The 19095-nt window shown below is 56.9% G+C and overlaps 4 protein-coding genes across 4 annotated transcripts; 2 read left to right on the top strand and 2 right to left on the bottom strand.

Annotated features, from left to right (window-relative positions):
* Nucleotides 1–1399: 1399 nt before the first annotated feature.
* On the bottom strand, nt 1400–3417 carry EsH8_V_000820 (acyl transferase/acyl hydrolase/lysophospholipase; the record flags this gene model as incomplete). The annotated part of the gene is made up of 3 exons (XM_083273336.1): nt 1400–2603; nt 2669–3230; nt 3351–3417. The coding sequence occupies 3 exons, from the start codon at nt 3415–3417 to the stop codon at nt 1400–1402; spliced, it is 1833 nt and encodes a 610-aa protein (XP_083126051.1).
* Nucleotides 3418–9286: 5869 nt separating this feature from the next.
* EsH8_V_000819 (uncharacterized protein) lies at nt 9287–11923 on the top strand (the record flags this gene model as incomplete). Its single annotated transcript, XM_083273335.1, has 3 exons — nt 9287–9379; nt 9439–9821; nt 9883–11923. The coding sequence occupies 3 exons, from the start codon at nt 9287–9289 to the stop codon at nt 11921–11923; spliced, it is 2517 nt and encodes an 838-aa protein (XP_083126050.1).
* Nucleotides 11924–13027: 1104 nt separating this feature from the next.
* EsH8_V_000818 (glycoside hydrolase family 43 protein) lies at nt 13028–14627 on the top strand (the record flags this gene model as incomplete). The annotated part of the gene is made up of 4 exons (XM_083273334.1): nt 13028–13120; nt 13204–13632; nt 13720–13884; nt 13965–14627. The coding sequence occupies 4 exons, from the start codon at nt 13028–13030 to the stop codon at nt 14625–14627; spliced, it is 1350 nt and encodes a 449-aa protein (XP_083126049.1).
* A 207-nt stretch (nt 14628–14834) lies between these two features.
* Nucleotides 14835–17728, bottom strand: EsH8_V_000817 (glycosyl hydrolases family 31-domain-containing protein; the record flags this gene model as incomplete). The annotated part of the gene is made up of 3 exons (XM_083273333.1): nt 14835–16632; nt 16690–17425; nt 17497–17728. 3 exons carry the CDS (start codon nt 17726–17728, stop codon nt 14835–14837), a joined length of 2766 nt encoding a protein of 921 aa, XP_083126048.1.
* Between the last annotated feature and the right edge of the window lie 1367 nt (nt 17729–19095).

Here is a 19095-nt window from a genome sequence, read left to right as displayed (position 1 = left end):
TTGTGCGGTATGGCCTCCGGCCCGGGTCCGCTGACCGAAACGGGGCGGTCAACGGGTCGCCATCGGCGAAGGCCGGTTGAAACCCTAATATGGGCAGGAACAGAGAGCAAAAACTAGACGGTGGTTCGTCAAAGTGCGAGAGATTATGAGGAGCCTTTGGGTTCCTTGAAACCTAATGAGACCTGATCGGCGGCTCCGCGCTGGAGAATGCAAGGACATCGAAACAACGTCGCAGGCTTCAAGTGCGCTGGGACACACGTCCTGACCAAGACATGCGCGGACGCGGGAAGGGAGAGCGACCCTTGGCCGTTATCCTATATTGTGGCCTCGAGGCCACAAACTTGAGTGACGCCCCCAGCAACCCGCTTGGCCAAAAGACCAAGAAGGCCGAGACCTGTCCATCACTAAGGGCTACTAGCGCCTGAGTGTGGTGCGCCATCATCTCCTGTGGAATTCGTCAGCCCTGTTCGTGGCGCTCGAAAAGAAAGGAATGGAGACAGTTTGCCGTAAAAACGTGCCGAGGAGGGACAAGGCTTCGTAAAACGTCCCTATGGAAGCCTTTTGCGGCCCCCAATGTCTTGGGTGGCTAGGCATGGCAACATTCCATGTGTCCAACTCCTTCAGCTTTTCCTTGGCGGCGTGGGTTTCTCCAAAATCTTGACATCGGAAGCAGAAATGGCATCGAAATACGTCTTCGCGAGGCTCTTAGGGTTTCTCCGGCAGGTTTTGTTTGGCGTCGCGGGCGGAACGCCACATGAAGCGAAAATGGCCAGCTGGGTATCTCAACGGCGGCATCACGATTGAGCCGATGCCTGAGTTCCATGACTGTGTACTTTGCCTGACGAAAACGTGACCTGCCGGATGAGGGGGGCCAGAGAGGCATGTAATAACTGGCGTGTGGGAAATCAAGGCGGGTAATAAATAAACTCATTCGGAAATATTATGGAAGTAAATGAGGCTTTGACACGTTGGGGCATATTCGATTTAAGCTTAAGGTCCGGTTCGAGATCAGCAGGGCCTACGCTGCCGTGACGTAGTGTCCCACTAGCGACCGACTTCTTGGGTTGTTGCCACCAGCCGGGAAGCGGGAGAGCATCGGACGATGAAGTCACACCCCACGGGAATAAACAGGACGAAGTTGGAAAAAAGGAAAAAAAGTCATTATCTCATTAATATGACCGGCTTTTGTGCCGCCTCTGCATGCCTTCAAGCGAATCACATGCGCTAAGAATGGTATCTTTACTGAAATCTCCAAATCCTGATATCGCCTTCCAAAAACGCCAACGGCCGTGTCGCTGTCCATCAAACAGGCCGAACGGGTCTATTTAGACCCCCTCACGTCTCGTCTCCCAACAAGCTTCCACAAAGAAGCAGGATATACGACTTCATGTGAGTCCATTCATCTCCCACGATAGTCTGGCTTTCTAGCCATATTCACTGGTGGAGGCTCATCATCAACGGGGTAAGGCAGCGGCGATGCGCCGAGAGGGCGACGCAACCCGGCTCCCTGGTGTTCCGGAAGTGGCGTCTTGGGAGGCAGCGGGGGTGGGATGCGCATCGGCTGCTGTGACTGTTGTATGTAACCGTTGTTGTTCGGTTGATTCTGCCATCGAGGGTGCTCATCGGGGCTCATGATGGCGATCTTGTCACTACCGGCCGCGTATCGATATTGAGCTGGTGTGGGTGCTGTGACGACCAATCGGTCAACTTCGTCATCCTTTTGTGGGGGCAGGGGCCGTTGTTCGGCCCTCGGCCCTGGCGATGGATGAAGTCGCTCGCCAGAGCTCCTTGGCGAGGGGCTGAGAGGTGAAGGTATATGCAAATGCTCCATACCGGACTCGTATGACTGGCGGCTGGGCGGCGTGTTGTGCGGCGGCCATGACAAGGGAATCTCGGCTGGCAGTTCCACGGCAAACGGCTCAGCTGTCTCCGAGTTCGACTTCACCAGCTCGGGGACGTCTGGCAGGCGGGAAAACCTGACGTTTGCTCTGTGGATCTTGGCCAATTTTGCAGAAGCACCCTGTATCATCTTCTGTTCGACTTCCCGCCTCAGATACTGCCGCGTGCTGGTGCTGATCTCGGCCAGGCGATGCCATTCGTTCATACCAAATTCACCAACGCCAACCTCCACATTAAGACGATAATAGTTTTCGACATTGACGTTTCGCTTCAGGAGGTGGTCCTTCCTCATTTGCTCGTGAATCGTCTCGCATCCCTCAATCTTGGAGATGAGCTTCCGGCGGGCATCTGCAAACTCACCCAGGAAGCCCTCGTACCACATCTGCGAGTTCGCATCGCTTCCCTTGGGTCGCCTGCCCGTGCCGACGCTGAGGAAAACGCCGACCTCGCGGCCAGGCCACTCGTTCACGACCGCCTCATCCAGAGCTTCGGGGGCAGGGTTGAAGGTACCGGCACCGTCGTCGTGGAACACGGATTGGCCGATTTGAATGGGCTTGAATGCGAGGCCGATCGCGCACGTCGCCCGGCCAGCCTGCCAGATCTTGCAGTCAAACTCCGGTGGGGGCTCTCTCCGGGAGTCGTAGGATCGCAGAATGGCGGCAGGGCTGCCCTTGCGGGACCCTTTGTACATTGCCAAGACAGCGCTGCACAGATGTCAGCTTTGGATGCACGGCTCGATTTGACCCATGCCAAATGTCCATGAACTTACGTTTTGGTCCTGTTCTCCCTGGCGTCGTAGAGCCTTGCGTTGGGGTCACCGTAGCGTGAGTTCAGAGCTGGGCGCGCCATCTGGGCCTGAGGGCTGCGATTGCTAAAGCTGACTGTACTGGCGTTGCTGGTATGCCTTCTAGGGCCCGAGGCCGTGCTGTTGTACCCGCTGAGCGGGCTGATCATGTCGCTTTCGGTGCCATCGTTACCCTCCTTTTGGTAGACAGTATGCTCTCTGACGGCCTCCTTGATGGCCTCCTCGAGCTTGGAGGCCTTGAATAGCGTTGAGCGGTAGGGAATGCCGGCGATGGTCTTATCGGTTTCGAATACCATGCGTGTTAGCCGGACGTAAAGTTCCTTGCACTGCTCAAGATCCAGGCGCAATCGACCGAGCATGAGAGCGATGAGGCCGCCGGTTCCAGTGCCTACAATCAGGTCGAAATGGTCGCATGGCCTGGGGATTTCGTTTCTGCGCGGGGCTCTACCCTCGATCTCGACGTAGGTGCGGTGCATGATTTCTTGGAGAATGATGAACATGGAGTAACCGCGGACCCCTCCGCCATCTGTCGAAGAAAAGAAAAGAGAAAGTCAGCTGGCTGCATTGCCACTTTGGCTTGGTTTGCGATTTAATGTGCGCGAGCCGGAGTTTGGGCTTGCGACCGATCGTTTTTGGCTTCACTTACCTAGCGACAGGATGCGGAGGGGAGGACCCTTGGTGGTGTCCCTCCTCTTGACCCCATTGAGGTCCATGACGTGCGCGGGTTCCCGTGAGAAGGCCAGCTTGAATGCGATCAACCGGGGTTCTTGGTTTCTGGGTTAATTTCGTCGTTTGAGTCGGGGATTTTTGTGTTGCGGTCGCAAAGTGTCGCTCGCAGTATGTATGTAAAAGGGGATTTTGGGTTTTCCTTTCTTGAAAGAGGCAGAAATTAGACAAGTCGAAGAAATAGACTAGCTAATGCAAGTGTGTAAGTGTGTGAAGTACTAATTAAGGCAAGGCAAGGTAAGGCGAAGGATGCAAGAGTAAGGCAAAGTGCGGTTGGTAATAAGGTCTGATCACGGGTGGGAGGGTGACGCAAGAAAACGGCTTGCGCCCTGGACTGTCCACTCAATGGAGCCTTTTAGCCCCGTCACTTGCCCACTTTGCGGAGGGACTCACTCTCAGTGTCACTCTGTGCGAGTGTTTTGCAGCTTGTCGCAGCGACGGCGACAGCGACGGCGACAAGAGGCAGGGAGAGGGAGAGGGAAAGAGTGCGTGTGACGCCACAGCAGCTAATTTAGAAATGGCACTGGGGGGTTTAAGCGACTTGTGAATGAGGGCGAATGGCAGGGCGCTGTTTCTACCAGGCCCGGCGTCTTGGCTCCCTCTTTTGAGCGGTGGGAGCGAGTAGGAGGCGGGAAAACAAATCCAACTAGGTCATGATCTTCTCTCCACTGAAAGCCTTTGAGGAAGGGTGCAGAGAGCTTCGGCAGGCAAGAAACGGGTTGGCGATCGTTTTATGAACAGGGTCGACGTACTACTTGATGGTGGAGCCGGGAGAATCGGAGGGAGGTAATTAGGATATAAGATGGCGAAAGGCAGTAAGTAATGTAAGTACCTAGGTAATAAATGAACGGATACGTGGTGGATGTTTGCTTTCTCGGAGGGAGCGACAGACTTTCTGACCACAGGTACCCAAGCTGAACAGCAAAAAGTAAGGTGCTGCTGTACTATGTAAGGTAAGGTAAGGTAGGTAAGAGGAGCAAGGCAAGGGGAGGTGAGGTGAGGTGCATGAGGTACCGTCCAAGTTTGACAACAAGAAAAAGGCAGTGAGGACTGGGAAGCTCTGTCATGGATGGCACCTGGCGGGCCGTTGATGGTTCACCCACCCCGTATAGGCATCTACCTTGTTGGCGGGCCTCGCCTGGCTGTCATTCTTACTGTGCAGTAGGCAAAGCACGCCAGGCCAGGCCAGGTCGGGTCAGGTCAGCTTCTTACTGCGTACTGTCGCGTACTGTACATGCTTTCTTTGCCTTGCACGCTGCCGCCAAGACCACCACGTTTCTCCAGGCGATTGATTGCTCACTACACTCACTCGCACTGCAAGCACCTCGTCTCGGACGAGGACGGGCCACTGCCTTTCGGTCTTACCATCTGGGCCCCCCTTCCAGGAGGGTCCAAAGGCGTTGGGGCAGCTCGGACAAATCACCACTCAGGATGTGTATGCAGGCTTCTCTCGTCGCCTTCTCTTCCCATCCATTCACGACCCAAGGCACGCCGCAAGGCAGATGGCAATCTGGCAGCACCTTAGCCGAAACTGGATCGCAGGGACGCAAAATGTTTCCCACTCCACGTAACGTCCCCCTCCCACCCCTCGCGACTCTGCCCAATCGCGGCCTGTGAAACCGCCCGTCCGTCCATGACAGTTCGGGGGACCTGTCGAATGTACCTTGCTGGAGGATCCCGGGGACCTGCACTAGAACGGCCCTGCTCGTTGGGTGACGAGCCCAATCAGAGCCACCATTACCGAGTGCCTGTACGGATGCACAGCACTGCTCGTGCCAGAGCTAGCCCGGGGGCATCTTTAGGGTGCCCCGCTCCTTCGCAATGTTTCCGACTCTCATCACATCGTTTCTTCACGGCGGCCACTTCCTGGATCCCGCACCCAACTTTGGTGTCCAGTAAATAAATATACGAGTCCGAGTCCACTTTCGAGGTTTGGTCAAATTCAAACACTTGAAAATCCCGTGTCCCCGAGGCCGACAAGTGCTGGAAGCTTCGCATCCCTACTCCCTCCAACTCGTCCCGAGGTAGTTAGTGTACGGATTCAAGTAAATATACCCCACCAGATCCTCGACCACCCGCCGGGACCCGTGATGACCGTGGCCAGCACCAGCACCGACACGCAGGCATGGCCTGTATCTGACGGCCTGTATCTGACCTCAGCAGCCCTAAACCTGGCCGCCTGCAGCATCTTCCCCGCGCGATGGATGACAAGAACAGCAAAGACGTCTTGGGGACGGTTTCCCCTCTCCCCTTTCCCAAAGACGTCTCCTTGCTGAGGCGATTCTTTTCGCCAGATGCCTTGTGTTCCCGGCTTACACACGTTCCAGGCGGCCTCCCGAAATGCTGCCGCCGTCGGGACTCGATGGAAGTATCCTATTGACCCCTTCGCCTACACAAGCAGACCAGGGATCCCGACTTAGTGACTGCACCCGCACGTCAGCAGCGCCGTCCCCCTTCAGCTAGACATGTGCCGTTTGGCCGCACTAGCTCCCACCTCCAGCTGACCCGAGGTCATGATTGGCCAGCGAGCCTTCTTTGTGCTGAGCCAGATGCTTCGAGTTTCTGGCCCGCGTGGCTGTGCAAGGCTTGGGCGACACCGAGGCACATCACTCACTCACATCGTTGCTTGGCTCCCAGCACCGTTGTCGCCACTCTTGCTTGTGTCCTCGCGTGACAGGAGCACGTTCCTTTTGCTTCTCTAGGTTCCTCGCATTGTTCTTTGCGGTTTTGTTATTTTCTGCCAAGAGACGTCCAGACCACATGCCGAAGAGTCCAAGTGACTTCACCCGTCCGGCAGAAGAGAAAAAGAGAGGGAAAGAAAGAAAGAAAAAAACTTGGCCAATGGCCCCAATTCTGCCCAAAAAGTTGTTGGCCCAACCTAGAGGCCCCACACACCGAACTCCGCGATTTTTTATTTTTTTGCTGGGTCGCCGCGCCACATCAAGGACGTTTGTCGCTCACCCGTGTCCGCCACCATGGAACATCCCAGGCGCTTAGTGATTTCTTTCTTTCTTCCGGTCAGCAAGTTCGAGAAGATGGTTGTCCGCATCCTGGGCTCCAGATCTTGGCCGAGCAAGCGACTTGGCGTCGGAAGACGCGGGCCCAAGGTGATAGGAATGGCATATAGATGATGGTGGTGGGGATGATTGAGGCCTTCCATCCCGGGAAAACACCGACAACCGGCTGGATGATCGCCGCAGCACGGGCTGTGGTGGCGCATGGGAATCCATAACAATTGAGTTTCGGGCTCCGACGCGCTGTTCACCCGGCTTCGGTCCATGCCCCCCCTGACACTCAGCAGGAGTGGGGGACCAGCTCAAAAGAGTGCCCGGCGAGGGCCGGTGGGCGGACTACTGCCCCCTCAATGCCCGGAGACCCCACTTGCGGATGCCGGCCATAAACACTCCGGGAATTCCTAAAGTCCCCGACCCAAATGTATTCTCACGCCGAGCACGGCCGCAGAGGAAGATTGACGATACACCCTACAGGGTGCATTGCAGACGCACCGTGATCGCTGTTCTGCGCGGATGCATCTCTCGGCACTCGTTGAGCCTCAAAAGATGCACGCCGTCAGCTGCCTTCCCCCGCGCAAGATTAGCTGCCTGTCTCGTGTATTGGACTAGACGCGTCAACCAAATGTCGACTTGCTTGAGCCAGGTACCATTTGTGCGGCTTCGCTACGAGCGCCGGTACGGAGAGGAATCAATCCCACTCTTGCGACCATCCTCCAGCAAGTTGGTGGTTTTGGGAGATGCACGATGCTGGACTAAGCCTTGTGCACAGCAAACGACCCGGCACGGTCCCCAAGCTCCCCAAACCATCCCCCCCTGCTGCCAGGAAAGACCCTTCACCTGAATCGTCAGTGCCTCAACCAAACCGAGGCAGGGTGCAGCCACGAAGCCGCCAGTGACCAATTTCCTCCCCCAGCTTTCTTTCGGGGTCGTGGTCAAGGCGTAAGTGCATGCATGCATGCACTTGTCTTAAGTGCCATGATTTACCTCGAGCTCGGCCAAAGTTTGCCATCGTTTGACTTGCACGTCAATCGGTGAGCTCAAACACGGACAGCACTCTCTCTTTATCTCCCCGGATATATATATATATATATATATATATGTATCGGTGCAGAACTCACCAAGACGGCGTTGAGTGGCATGCATTCAAACCAATGGCGGGGTGAAGATCGGCCATGCTAGCGCGACGCGTCGCTTCGAGGCTGCGAGTGCAGAGCAAAATAACACGAAATAAACACCGACGAAAATAAATATAAGAATAATTAGAACCCACGGGAACGCGGACGCACTGGAGGTCCGATGAAACCAGACCTTGCCGGCTCGATTGGCCAGCGGCGACGAATAATAAAGGGAAGGAAGTGTTGCATGTGTGGGGACCGCGCATCTGCAGCCATGCCTTGCCGACGTGGGTAGGAAGTGTAAGTCGACCAAGCAGAACGAGTATTTTCTAGTCTCTCACCATTGCTATACCAATCGGTCAAGTCAGATAATTGTCTCGCATACTGACAGCGCCATTGCCGGTTCACCGTCAGACCGGACTACTGCGCCGCCGTGCCTTTGCGTGTGTGAGTGTGTGTGTGGGTGTGCCCATGTCGGCTGTAGGTTTTGGCTGAGATCGCCCGGCATCACGAGCAAAAACAAAAGCTACCTGTATTCAATGGTTACTTACGGGCGACGAATAATGGGCGGCGGGCGGCAAGTGTTGGCCGAATTTCCAGAAACACGTCAAATTGGCAATTCCGTCGACGTTTGATTCGTATCTACCTCACCTTGACCTTGGCCGACTTGCTCGCCGGCGGATGGACCCTACAGGACATGCCTAATGGAGCTAAGAAGCTGCCTTGCAGCATGACTTGGTGAAGCTCGTACATGTGGCACCAGTGGAAGGCAGTGGGCAAGGCGGTGGCTGCATATGAGACGGCCAGTTATCAGGCTTCTGACGCCGAGGAGGGCAAGGCGTGGGACTCGGCGGTCGAGGCAGGCGGCGGAGGAGGGGCAACCACACTCAGCCTAAGGCACGGATACGTTCTACTACTTTGCGGGCATTTGGAGGTTGCCCAAAGAACGAGACACGCAGAGGGGACGGGGAGGGGGAGAGGGAGAGTGAGGGAGAGGTGACGGGGTTTGGGGGGTTGTGGGATTGAGAGCGGGAGGATTGACGAGGGGATTGACGTGAGGAGGACGATAGGAGGAGGACGAGTGGACGGACGGGAACACACGGGTGAGGTGTGGTTGGTGGTGGTGGTGGTGGAGGTGCACAAGGAGGGGAGGGAGGGGCAACGAGGAGGACGGACGGACGAGGTGAGCAAGTGAGGAAGCCGACTGAGGTGGGCGGCGGCGGCGGGCGGTAGACGACAGAGAAGGCAGAGAGAGCAAGCTGCCAGCAAGGTGGGATCAGCGCCCAAGGTCCCCTTCTTTTTCCACGGCCTTACCGCACCTCACCTCTCCTCTCTCACCTCTCACCTCTCCCCGCCTTCCCTTTTCTCTAAAGGGACCCACAAAATCCCAGACCAGGCGGAGCACCGGTTCGGCTACCGACCAATCACAGACCCAATCGCTGCAGGTGGTCCAGAACAAGTCCCCCCAAAGCACCGGCAGCCACAGCCTCGCTGAGCTTTTTGGAAGGCTCGACCAGCCTTACTTTCTGCACAGCGTCCGCATCGCCTTACCTTACTCCTCCTCGTCGCTTTCTCACCCCCCTCCATCCCGATCGTTTCCCATCCACCGCTCGTGTCCGATTTCGAGGCTCCGTCGGTCAGGTCATTGAGCGCCTTCCATGACCGCAACGCATCCCAATTTCAACCTGCTTCTATACAAACTGTCTCCCCATTGACACGAACTGTAGATGGAACAACCATCCCAGCCAGCGAAAAGGCGAAAGCTGCTCCCAGCTCCGTCCACCAACACTACCCAGCCGGCTCCATTCCCCCAAGAATCGGTAAGCTCGTTGATGCCGCCGCCCTCTCGAATGCCAGAATTAACCGCTTGAATCCTCAGCCCCAGCAACAACACCCGGCCCCCGAGGCCCCCCCCGCCGAGCGCCATGATTTCGAGTCCTTTGCGAGGCATCTTCAGGATGCCGCCATGTTGATACAGCGCCAGACGGAACGCGCACCCTACGACAGTGTCTCCGTGCTGCTGCTGCGCTGGGAAGAGGACACCTCCGTCGAGGCTGACCTGACGGCCTTGGAGAACATCCTGAGAGACCGCTACAACTACCGGACCGATCGATGGACCATCCCGACTGTGCCCAATCCCAGCATCAAGCTCGGCGTGCAAATGGCCTCCTTCCTCGAGCACGCAAGAGCCAACCATCTGCTCATAATCTACTACGCCGGCCACGGTTATGTTGGGGCGGATAACCAACTTTACTGGGCTTGGTGAGTTGAGGATCTGCCACGAGCAACCCCCCCACGCACCCTTCTGACCGCTCTTCCATAGTAATACCCGCGAAGATGCTGCAAAGCTCAAGTGGGATGGTGTTCGCTGCTTGTTTGAAGATGCCCAGTCTGACATTCTGCTGCTGCTCGATACTTGCTCTGTCCGCGATATTCCCATGTCTGGAAGTCACGGCATCAAGCAAGCCATCGCCGCGAGCGGCCCTGAACAAACCTCCCGAGAGACTACAGGCAAATCTTTCACATATCACCTGATTGAAGCGCTGCATAAGCTGAGCTCAGCCGGGCGACCCTTCAGCGTACCGAAACTGCACGAAGAGATTGTTCAGCTGAAGCAACAGGAGATTGCCCAGGCCGTCAAGCTTACCAACGGCGCCAGCAAAACTCCACCCCCAGTGCCCCAGCTTCCCATTTGCTTCACTCTCACGCCCGGTAAGGGCCAAAGCTTGAGCCTGGCTCCCTTGCCTGCTCGCTCGGCCCAACAGCAGTCGCCGCGCAACGGTGCTGACGGGGATCCCCAGTCAAAGGCAGCCCGGGAGGACCAGCTCATCGATCCTGAATCTGTCACTGACCTCAGATTTGACGAGGCAAGAGTACTTGTGTGCACGACCTTTGTTGGAGATGCCAGTCCTGACATGTCCTTTTTCAATGGCTGGCTTCATAACACGCCTCCCCTAGCTGCCAAGATTGAAGTCGAGGGAATGTTCCTCGGTCCGCCCACTATGCTACTGATATCAATGCCTCACTCCATCTGGAATGTCGTACAGCATGATAAGGTCTGCTGTTTCCTGGGTTACATCACATCGCACAACATGATCCATCTGTATCAGAAACTGAAGGGCTCTACGGGCATCAACAAGGCCACTGCCAAGGAGGTCGAAGACGGTCGAATCTTGTTAGAAGCGCGGGAACTGGCAGCAAGCACGCCAGTCATGCACAGGCGCTCATTAGACAGCAAAGACGCCTCTTATCATGAGCCGGTCGGCCGTCTGGATACGACGCCCTCCAACGTATCATTTGCCGCTGCTGCTGCCGCGGCTGTTGCAGTTGATGGCAAAGACGACGTCGAGGATTCAGCCGAGATGCAGGAAGCGGCAGAGCAGCTAAAAGCATTAAGTCATGTCCGCCATCTGAGCGATGAGGCCCCGCCGGCTGTGGAACGGCAACGTACGACTCTACCTGACGGGGCGCTACCTGCCAATCACGAGGACACAAGTTCTTCTCATGACGCGAACGAGTCGGGTGCAGACGACACGATGCATAGCATCGACATGAGCACGCCCAATGCAAGACCCAAACAGCGACGATCCCTCCAGAAAGCGACGCCTAAGCAAGAGACAAGATGCACACTATGTACCCACGCTCCCTTCAAGGATTCATCATCGCTACGCAAGCATATTGCAGCTGCACACACTAGGCCGTTTCCTTGTGCCTTCTCTTTTGCAGGTTGTACGAGTACGTTCGGATCGAAGAACGAGTGGAAGCGTCATATTGCTTCACAGCACCTCTGTTTGCAGTACTACCGGTGCTCGTCCTGCCCCCAGAGCACTGTAGAAGGGAAGGGTAACGAGTTCAACCGGAAGGATCTCTTCACCCAACACCTCCGCCGCATGCACGCACCATTCGCTATCAAGAAGGCCATTGCCAAGGGCGACAGCAAGTTGCAAGTGGAGTGGGAGGGCCACGTTAAGGAAATGCAAACGACATGTCTTGTCACGCGCCGGTCGCCGCCCCAAAAGTCAGCATGCCCGAAGCAAGACTGCCAGAGCGTCTTCGAGGGTCCTGGATCATGGGATGAGTGGACGGAGCACGTCGGCAGGCACATGGAGAAGGGCGAAGGTCAACGACTTGGCGTGGATCGGTTGCTGGCGAAGTGGGCTCTTGACGAATGCATTATAGAGCGGAAAGAAGACGGCGAGTACCGCCTGTGCGCTGGCAACGGCCCGGGCAACGGCGGCCCGGCCGTTGGGGGAGATTCGAAAGAATCGATATCGGTGGTATATTCAGAACCGAAACAAGAACCCGAAGAAGCAGGGACCGATGCTGGAGATGTCACCGAAGACAAGATGGAAGTGGATGGCTAGCACATCGGTAAAAGCAGATGATCCAATTCTGAGCGGTAAATGGCGCGGCGCTCTCACTTGCTTTTTTTATTGTCGACTTATATACTACGGCGTCATCAACGATTTGAAGGAGTTATCGGGTACGACTGACATGAGATCTATGAACAACTTTCATTCTCTTCGACAAAGTTCGCTTCTCGGTGGGTGGCGCGGGATTTGCCTGATCGGTAACCCCTAGACAGCCAGTCTGGTTTAGTTTGCGAAGCGCTGGTTGAGACCCCGCGACCTGGGAAGGAAAAGAAGCCTCATGGGTAGAGGCTCGGGGAAAGAACAAAAAGCAGACAACAGTCGAGACAAAAATCATAAGCCACTTGAAATACCCTTCCGTCATGCCATCTTGTGCCATTCAGGCTCGCATGCCAAGTTCTGGGGTTCCGGGCCTAGGCCCGGTAGTGAACCCGGTGATTCACTCGATTTGCACCCCGGTAGATCAGCCGACGCCCGGGCAAACCTGACATCAATACGTCGACGTTGCACTAGGTTGCGGGGAAAGTGAAATTGGCGTTTCTGAACCCCTCAAATCCTCCTGCCCCGTTCCTCTCATGGTAAGCTTCATTGCGGTTGCAACCTCGGAAGTGGGATTAGGGTGTCCCAGAAAGGGTTGCTGGCGGCGAGCACATGAACACATTCACAACCTCCACCTCGTTTAATGACGAGCCACTGAGCGCCGAGAAGGGGGGATTGAAGCGCTGACAGTCCATTGAAGGAATGATGAATTCTCCGGCCGAGTAAGCCGACCTTGCTCGCACCTGGCCACATTAAATTGAGAAAGCTTAACGGGCGGGCCAGGCGATGAAGAATGGCATGGGGATCCCGGAGCCGAGGGCTTGCAATATGGATAATTGGTGATGGCCAAACCTACGCCGTTCATGGCTGACCGGACCGCCGGGGCCTTTGATGAGTATAACTATAGCCAATACCTCGCAATTTGAGAGCTTGGAAGGAGGACAGACAGCGTGTTATAGGGCTTGACCGTTCTGCTGCTACCTTTGGTTGGATTGATTGATCTTACAGTCGGAATAGTGACACATCTAGGCTCACGACAAGCCCGTCACTTTGGCCAGGATGCGTCTGTTCAACGGCCTCGCCCCCCTCCTCGCGGGGGCAGGCCTCGTACAGGCTACTCTCCAAATCATCCCCGGCGGGACATGGACAGCGGTAAACAATCTCCATCTAGAACCACTTCGCAAAACGCACTCACATAAACAAAGTGCTGACAACTCCAACCTAACCCCCTCTAGACCAACACGGGCCGTCACATCCAAGCCCACGGCGCGGGCATCACCAAAGTCGGCTCGACGTACTACATGATCGGTGAGGACAAGACTGAGGGGTCCGCCTTCCAGAACATCAACTGCTACTCCTCCTCCAACCTTGTCGAGTGGTCGTACGTCGGTGCCCTGCTCTCGCGCACCGACAGCGGCGACCTGGGACCCAGCCGCGTTGTTGAACGGCCCAAGGTCATATACAACAGCAGTACACGTAAATACGTCCTGTACCTTCACATTGACAGCAGCAACTACGGCGAGGCGAAGATTGGCGTCGCCACTTCGGACTCGGTGTGCGGCAAGTATACGTACATAAGCAGCTGGCGACCACTTGGGTTCGAGAGTCGGGACATCGGGCTGTTCCAGGATGACGATGGGTCAGCGTATCTGTTGACCGAGGATGTGAGTTTGGCTTTCCCAATGATGGATTGATCTTGCGTACAGCGTGCTGGGGAGAGAGGAAGGGGCTGACGGGGAGAATGTGCACAGCGACCCAACGGCCTCCGTATCGATGCGCTGACGTCCGACTACCTGAACGTCACGCGCAACGTCTACCTCTGGAGCGAGAAGATCGAGTCCCCCGCCATCCTGAAGAAGAACGGATACTACTTCATGTTTGGAAGCAAACTCACCGGCTGGGACCCCAACGACAACGTATGTCATCTCTTTCTCCCCGTTCTTCCCCATGCCCCTCCCCCTTTTTAAATACTTCGAATTCACCAACACCCCTACAGGTCTACAGCTACGCAACCTCCCTCTCCGGTCCGTGGTCCGCCTGGAACACCTTCGCACCTGTTGGCTCCAAGACCTTCACCAGCCAGACAACCTACATCCTCCCGCTCGGCGACACGGCAATCTACATGGGCGACCGCTGGGTCAGCAGCAACCTGATGCGGAGCACCTACATCTGGCTGCCCCTGACCATCTCCGGCACCTCCGTCACCCTCTCGGACCGCGTCAACTGGACCCCCAACGTCGCGGCGGGCACCTGGGCCGCGGGGCCAACCGAGACGTCCTACGAGGGCGAGACTGCCACGCTCGGGGGCGGCGCGCGGACGATCGCCTGCACCGGGTGCAGCGGCGGGTCCGCGGCGGGCTACGTCGGCGGGTCCTCCGGCGGCACGGTGCAGTTCTCGGGCGTGAGCGTTCAGGCGTCCGGGAGGACGACGCTCAGGGTGAAGCACCTCAACGGCGACAAGAGCCAGAGGTGGGCGACGGTGACGTGCAACGGCGTCTCGCAGACGGTCGCGTTCCTGCCGAGCGCCGACGGGAATTCGCCGGCGAGCAGCTCCGTGTTCTGCAACCTCGCCGCCGGGTCCGGCAACACCATTTCCTTTGCGAGCAGCGATTCGTCGTGGGTTGCTGATATTGACCGGGTTTTTGTGCCGGTCAACTAAGTGGTCGAGGAGGGGTGGTGCTGCTGCTGGTCCCGGGGGGGGGGGGGGGGGGCGGTAAAAGAGCCCTGTTTATTATAATACGGTCTTGCTGCAAAAAAAGACACACGAGGATCGCACATAATGATACTTCTTGTTATTATTCATCATCTATATATATACACATATTGAAACGAAAACGAGTGCCTCGTGAGGTGTGGCCTGGGAGCTTTAGTTGATCTCAATGACAAATGGTCCCGTCAGGGGCTTGTCGACCTCGATCGTCTTGGAAGCCTCCTGCCTCTTGCAGCCCCGTCCTGCATTGAGGAGCGTGACCTTGGACACCTTGACCGGCGTCTCATACCCAAACTCGCCGTCCACCACGACCTTGCCGTCCTTGTACTCGAACGTCACGTACGTGATGCCCGCCTGCTCTAGGCTGACGCCGTCGTCGAGGTACAACTGGCCCTTGGCGGTGCCGTCCCTGCCGACGGCAATCAGCAGCTCAAAGTTCTCCTCCCTGAGCTTCGTCGTCGTCATGGCGCTGTTGGCGCGCAGGGGCAGCACGGAGCCGCCGCGGATGAAGAGGGGGATCGTGGTGTAGTCCTGCTCCGTCAGGGAGATGGTCGCGCCCGAGCCCTGGATCGCCTCGTGGGTGTACCAGTCGTAGAAGACGTCGTCGGGGAGGTAGACGTCGACCGAGGTCGAGTCCTCCTCCGTGACGGGGGCGACGAGGACGGCGTCGCCGTAGAAGTACTGCAGGTCCAGGCCGAGCGTCTTGTCGTCGTGCGGGTAGAGGTAGAAGAGCGGGTTGATGAGCGGGGTGCCGTCGAGGGTCTGCCGGTACAGGGCCGTGTAGATGTAGTCGAGCAGGCGGTAGCGGATCGCAATCGCCTTCTTGGCGCTCTCCGCCACGGTGTCCCACAGGTAGAACTCCTGCGAGATGCTGTCGAGGGAGTTGTGGTTGCGGTAAAAGGACGAGAAGGCGGCGAGGGCGGCCCAGCGGGCGCAGAGCTGCTCGTTAGTGTTGTCGCCAAACCCGCAGGCGTCGGAGCCGACCATGGGCACCTGGTAGATGGAGGCGAACTGCAGCAGCTGCGAGATGGAGACGCGGTACTGGTTCCAGTTGGAGAGGTTGTCGCCCAGCCAGTGGCCGACGGTGGCGCCGGCGCCGGCGAAGGTGGAGCGCGTGATGATGAGCGGGCGGAGGCCCGGTCTGCGCGCCTGCATGGCCACCCTGGAGGCCGTGGACATCATGGAGCCGTAGAGGTTGTGGGTGTCGTACATGGCCAGGCCGTTCTGGTGGATGACGTCCGTGTTGACCGTCTTGTTGGAGATGCCGCCGCCCGCCGCATTGGAGGCCGTGTCCCATGCGGCCTTGTTGTGGATGGCGTACTTGGGGTAGAGCAGGTCTCTTCCGGGGAGGCCCTTCTGGTCCCCGGATGCCTGCCTCTCGGTCAGGATCAAGCTTTCGAACTTCTGGTTGAAAGGCAGCGCCCTGGGCGACTCTGCGCGGCGGACGAGGGCGTCTGACCGCTTGGTTTGGTTGCTACCGCAGTCCGTCCCAGGAGGCTGGAATTCACACGGCCAGCCGGGGAGGATTCTGGGGTTCTCCCGGACTGGCGGCGGCACGGGCGGGAAGCCGACAGCGGAGCCGTACGGGTCATCGCAAGGGAAGTTGCAGGGGAAGTTGGAAGGCTCGTTCATATCGATCCATAGGGCGTCGATGTCGACACCCTCGTCGGCCGAGAAGAAGGTGGCGAACTCGTTGTTCCAGTAGCTGGTGATGTTCTCGGCGAACCAGTCAGGGAAGACGGTCACACCAGGCCAGACGACGCCGATCCAGACGGAGCCGTTGCTGCGGAGGAGCCAGATGTTGTCGTCGATGCCTCGTTGCAAGGTGGGGGATTCCTGGTAGGCCACTGCCGGGTCTACCATGACGATGTAGTGCTGGTCGTTCTCGTGAAGCTTGTCGACAAGCTGGCGCACCTTTGCGAGGGGATAGCGCTCGGGATCTAGGGAGAAGACCCTGAGGTGTTGTCAGTACGTGTGAAGCGCGTTGAAGCGTCGCAGGGTTTCGTCTTACCGTCGTCTATCCATGTAGTCAATGTCGGTCCACATGGTCTCAAGTGGAATCTCGGCGATGCTGTAGTTGTAGACAACCTCCGCCACGTTGAACACGTCGCGGTATCCGTAGCGGCACTGGTGGAATCCCAGACCCCAGTAAGGCATCATGGCGGGCAATCCGACAACCTGAGCGTACTGCTGTGCCACTTCGATCGGAGACGGCCCAGACACAAAGTAGAAGTCGAGAACCCCGCCGAGAGTGTTATACTGCAGGTACTGCCCGGACTCCTCCGTCTTGTTGATGAAGACGTCCATGCCATTGGAGTTCAAGAAGAACACGCCGTGTGTGCTGTTCTCGCGGTGCTCATAGTAGACCGGGTGGTTACCGTACAGGTTGGCTCCGGAAGGAATGCCGTATGAGTCTTGAGACCACAGGGTGCGGATGTAATCGGTCGTGTTGAGACGGAAAGGATCCGAATGTTCGCCCAGGCCATACAAGTTGGGGTTGTCCGGCAGCTTGGTCCTGAGACGGAGGTACTGGCTCTCGAAGACGATGTTGGCGCCGGAGGTGTCGAAGAGAACCTCTCCCGTGTCGGATCGGCTCACGGTGAAGGAGAAGGGGTTCTCGGTGTAGTTGAATTGGAGTTTGGAGTCTCCCGCACCCGCACCGGCGGCGCCGGGGCGAGGAAACACAGACTCGGGGATTTGGTATACCTGGTTCTCGGCATCCTGAATTTTGACGTGGAGACGAGTGTCTAGGGTATATCTCAACATAGGCTCATGGAACAGGTCCTCACATAACGTGGAAACAACCAGGGAGGCTCACCAGTTTGGTACTCAACAGTCAGAGTCAGGTCCGTCAAGTCTGTTCCATACGCGTCACACGCCTCGCCGGCCAAGGAAAGGTCTGCCGTTAGACCGGTCGGGGACGTCTGGACGTTGGAAGCTCGGTAGCCTGGGCATGCCGAAAGGACATCGTCGCTGGGGTAGTCTCTGCGGATGACAGCAGCCGACGCTACCGCAGATAGCAGTCCGAGGACAGAAAGGGTTCTCGCCATGGTGACAAGCTTCGTTCTGACCGTGTTGGCGAGCGTGACCAACTTGGGAAGGGTTCAACAATATCCAGAACATGGCTGGCTCAGTGGCGGCTTTTATACCTGGGTCGCTTGCAGATCCGAGGATGCACAGTTACATCGGCTAGAGGGTCAATTGAACCCCGCCGAGGTGGCAGCGTTTTTCCAACCGTTCATCCCGAGAGCTCAAGGTGTAATTAGCATACATTTAGATGCGGAGCTACACCAAACCTTGTTTACGCGCATATTCTTGGACCATGGCTGCGAATGACCTATGATAGGTGCAGGGTAGCCGCATGAACGTCATTCGGCCTCTCATCTACGGTGTCCGAGACTTCATGTATGACCTGCATGGCGCGTTCGTATTCCCGCCGTCCCATTTGCTAGGACTGGTCTGGCCATTTGCCGCAAGAGGGCTTTTTGACGAGTGATGCGAGCGAGTATTGCAGCGAAGTAAGGCCGTCCGTGTCTGCCAAAAGTTCTCATCGCGTGTCGGAAAAAGGCCTTCTTTTCTGGCTTCCCCGCACTCGCTCCTGGGGCTTAGGAGAATTCAGTACGGATAAGCGCGATGATGATGTGCAGTTGCAGGCCGGAACGATGCTGGGAATTGGCCGAGATGGAGAACGCATCATGCTAGGAGGGCCAGCTAGGTTAGCTAGAACGCTAGGGTAGCTGGGATGGGCTGTCATTGGTGATGTCAGGGGAGGAGAATGCGAGAATTGTGAAAACGTCCAGTGTTTATTTTCTTCGTTTGGTTCTAGGGTCTGGATGGGCCGGTTCGGGTGTGGCCAACGGCCCGAATGGTGGCTTGACCAAATGGCGGGGGAGACGCTGAAAGAAGCACAACACCTGGCCTGCCCCGCATCACCCCGCATCTGCTAACCATCCGGTGCTTCCCCGTAAACCTGGTCCGTCGGCGGAGACTCCGCAAGCTCACTCCCTGCGTTGTTCTTTTGTGATGGACACTACTCTGTGTCACCATAACGTGTCTTCGAAGCTGCACCCCAGTCCAAGGGAGCTTGGGGCGGCCACCCCTCGATGCTGTAATCGGCCGAGGCATGGATGGCGCCGGCCAAACTGTCGGGAGGATCGCCTGCATCCAACGGACATGGCTCCTCGGAAGGGTTAGGTTATAAGAAGGAACCCAGAGAACACAGCAGCGCCTTGGTGTTGTGTAACGGTACTAGCTTCACTCGAGGCATCTTCAGAGAGTTGGAAGATGATGACATCATTCGAATGTCCGCAGTCCAGAAGGCGACTTGCTCCCTTCATGCCTTTCTTCACTGTGTGTTTTCTCCTTTATGTTGGAGCAAAAAAAAAAAAAAAAGAGGCGGGCCGTTGAAAAGATAGCC

The sequence above is a fragment of the Colletotrichum jinshuiense genome, chromosome 5 (assembly GCF_051148585.1).
Source record: "Colletotrichum jinshuiense chromosome 5, complete sequence".
Classification (NCBI taxonomy): domain Eukaryota; kingdom Fungi; phylum Ascomycota; class Sordariomycetes; order Glomerellales; family Glomerellaceae; genus Colletotrichum; species Colletotrichum jinshuiense.
This window is presented reverse-complemented; position numbering and strand designations above follow the sequence as displayed.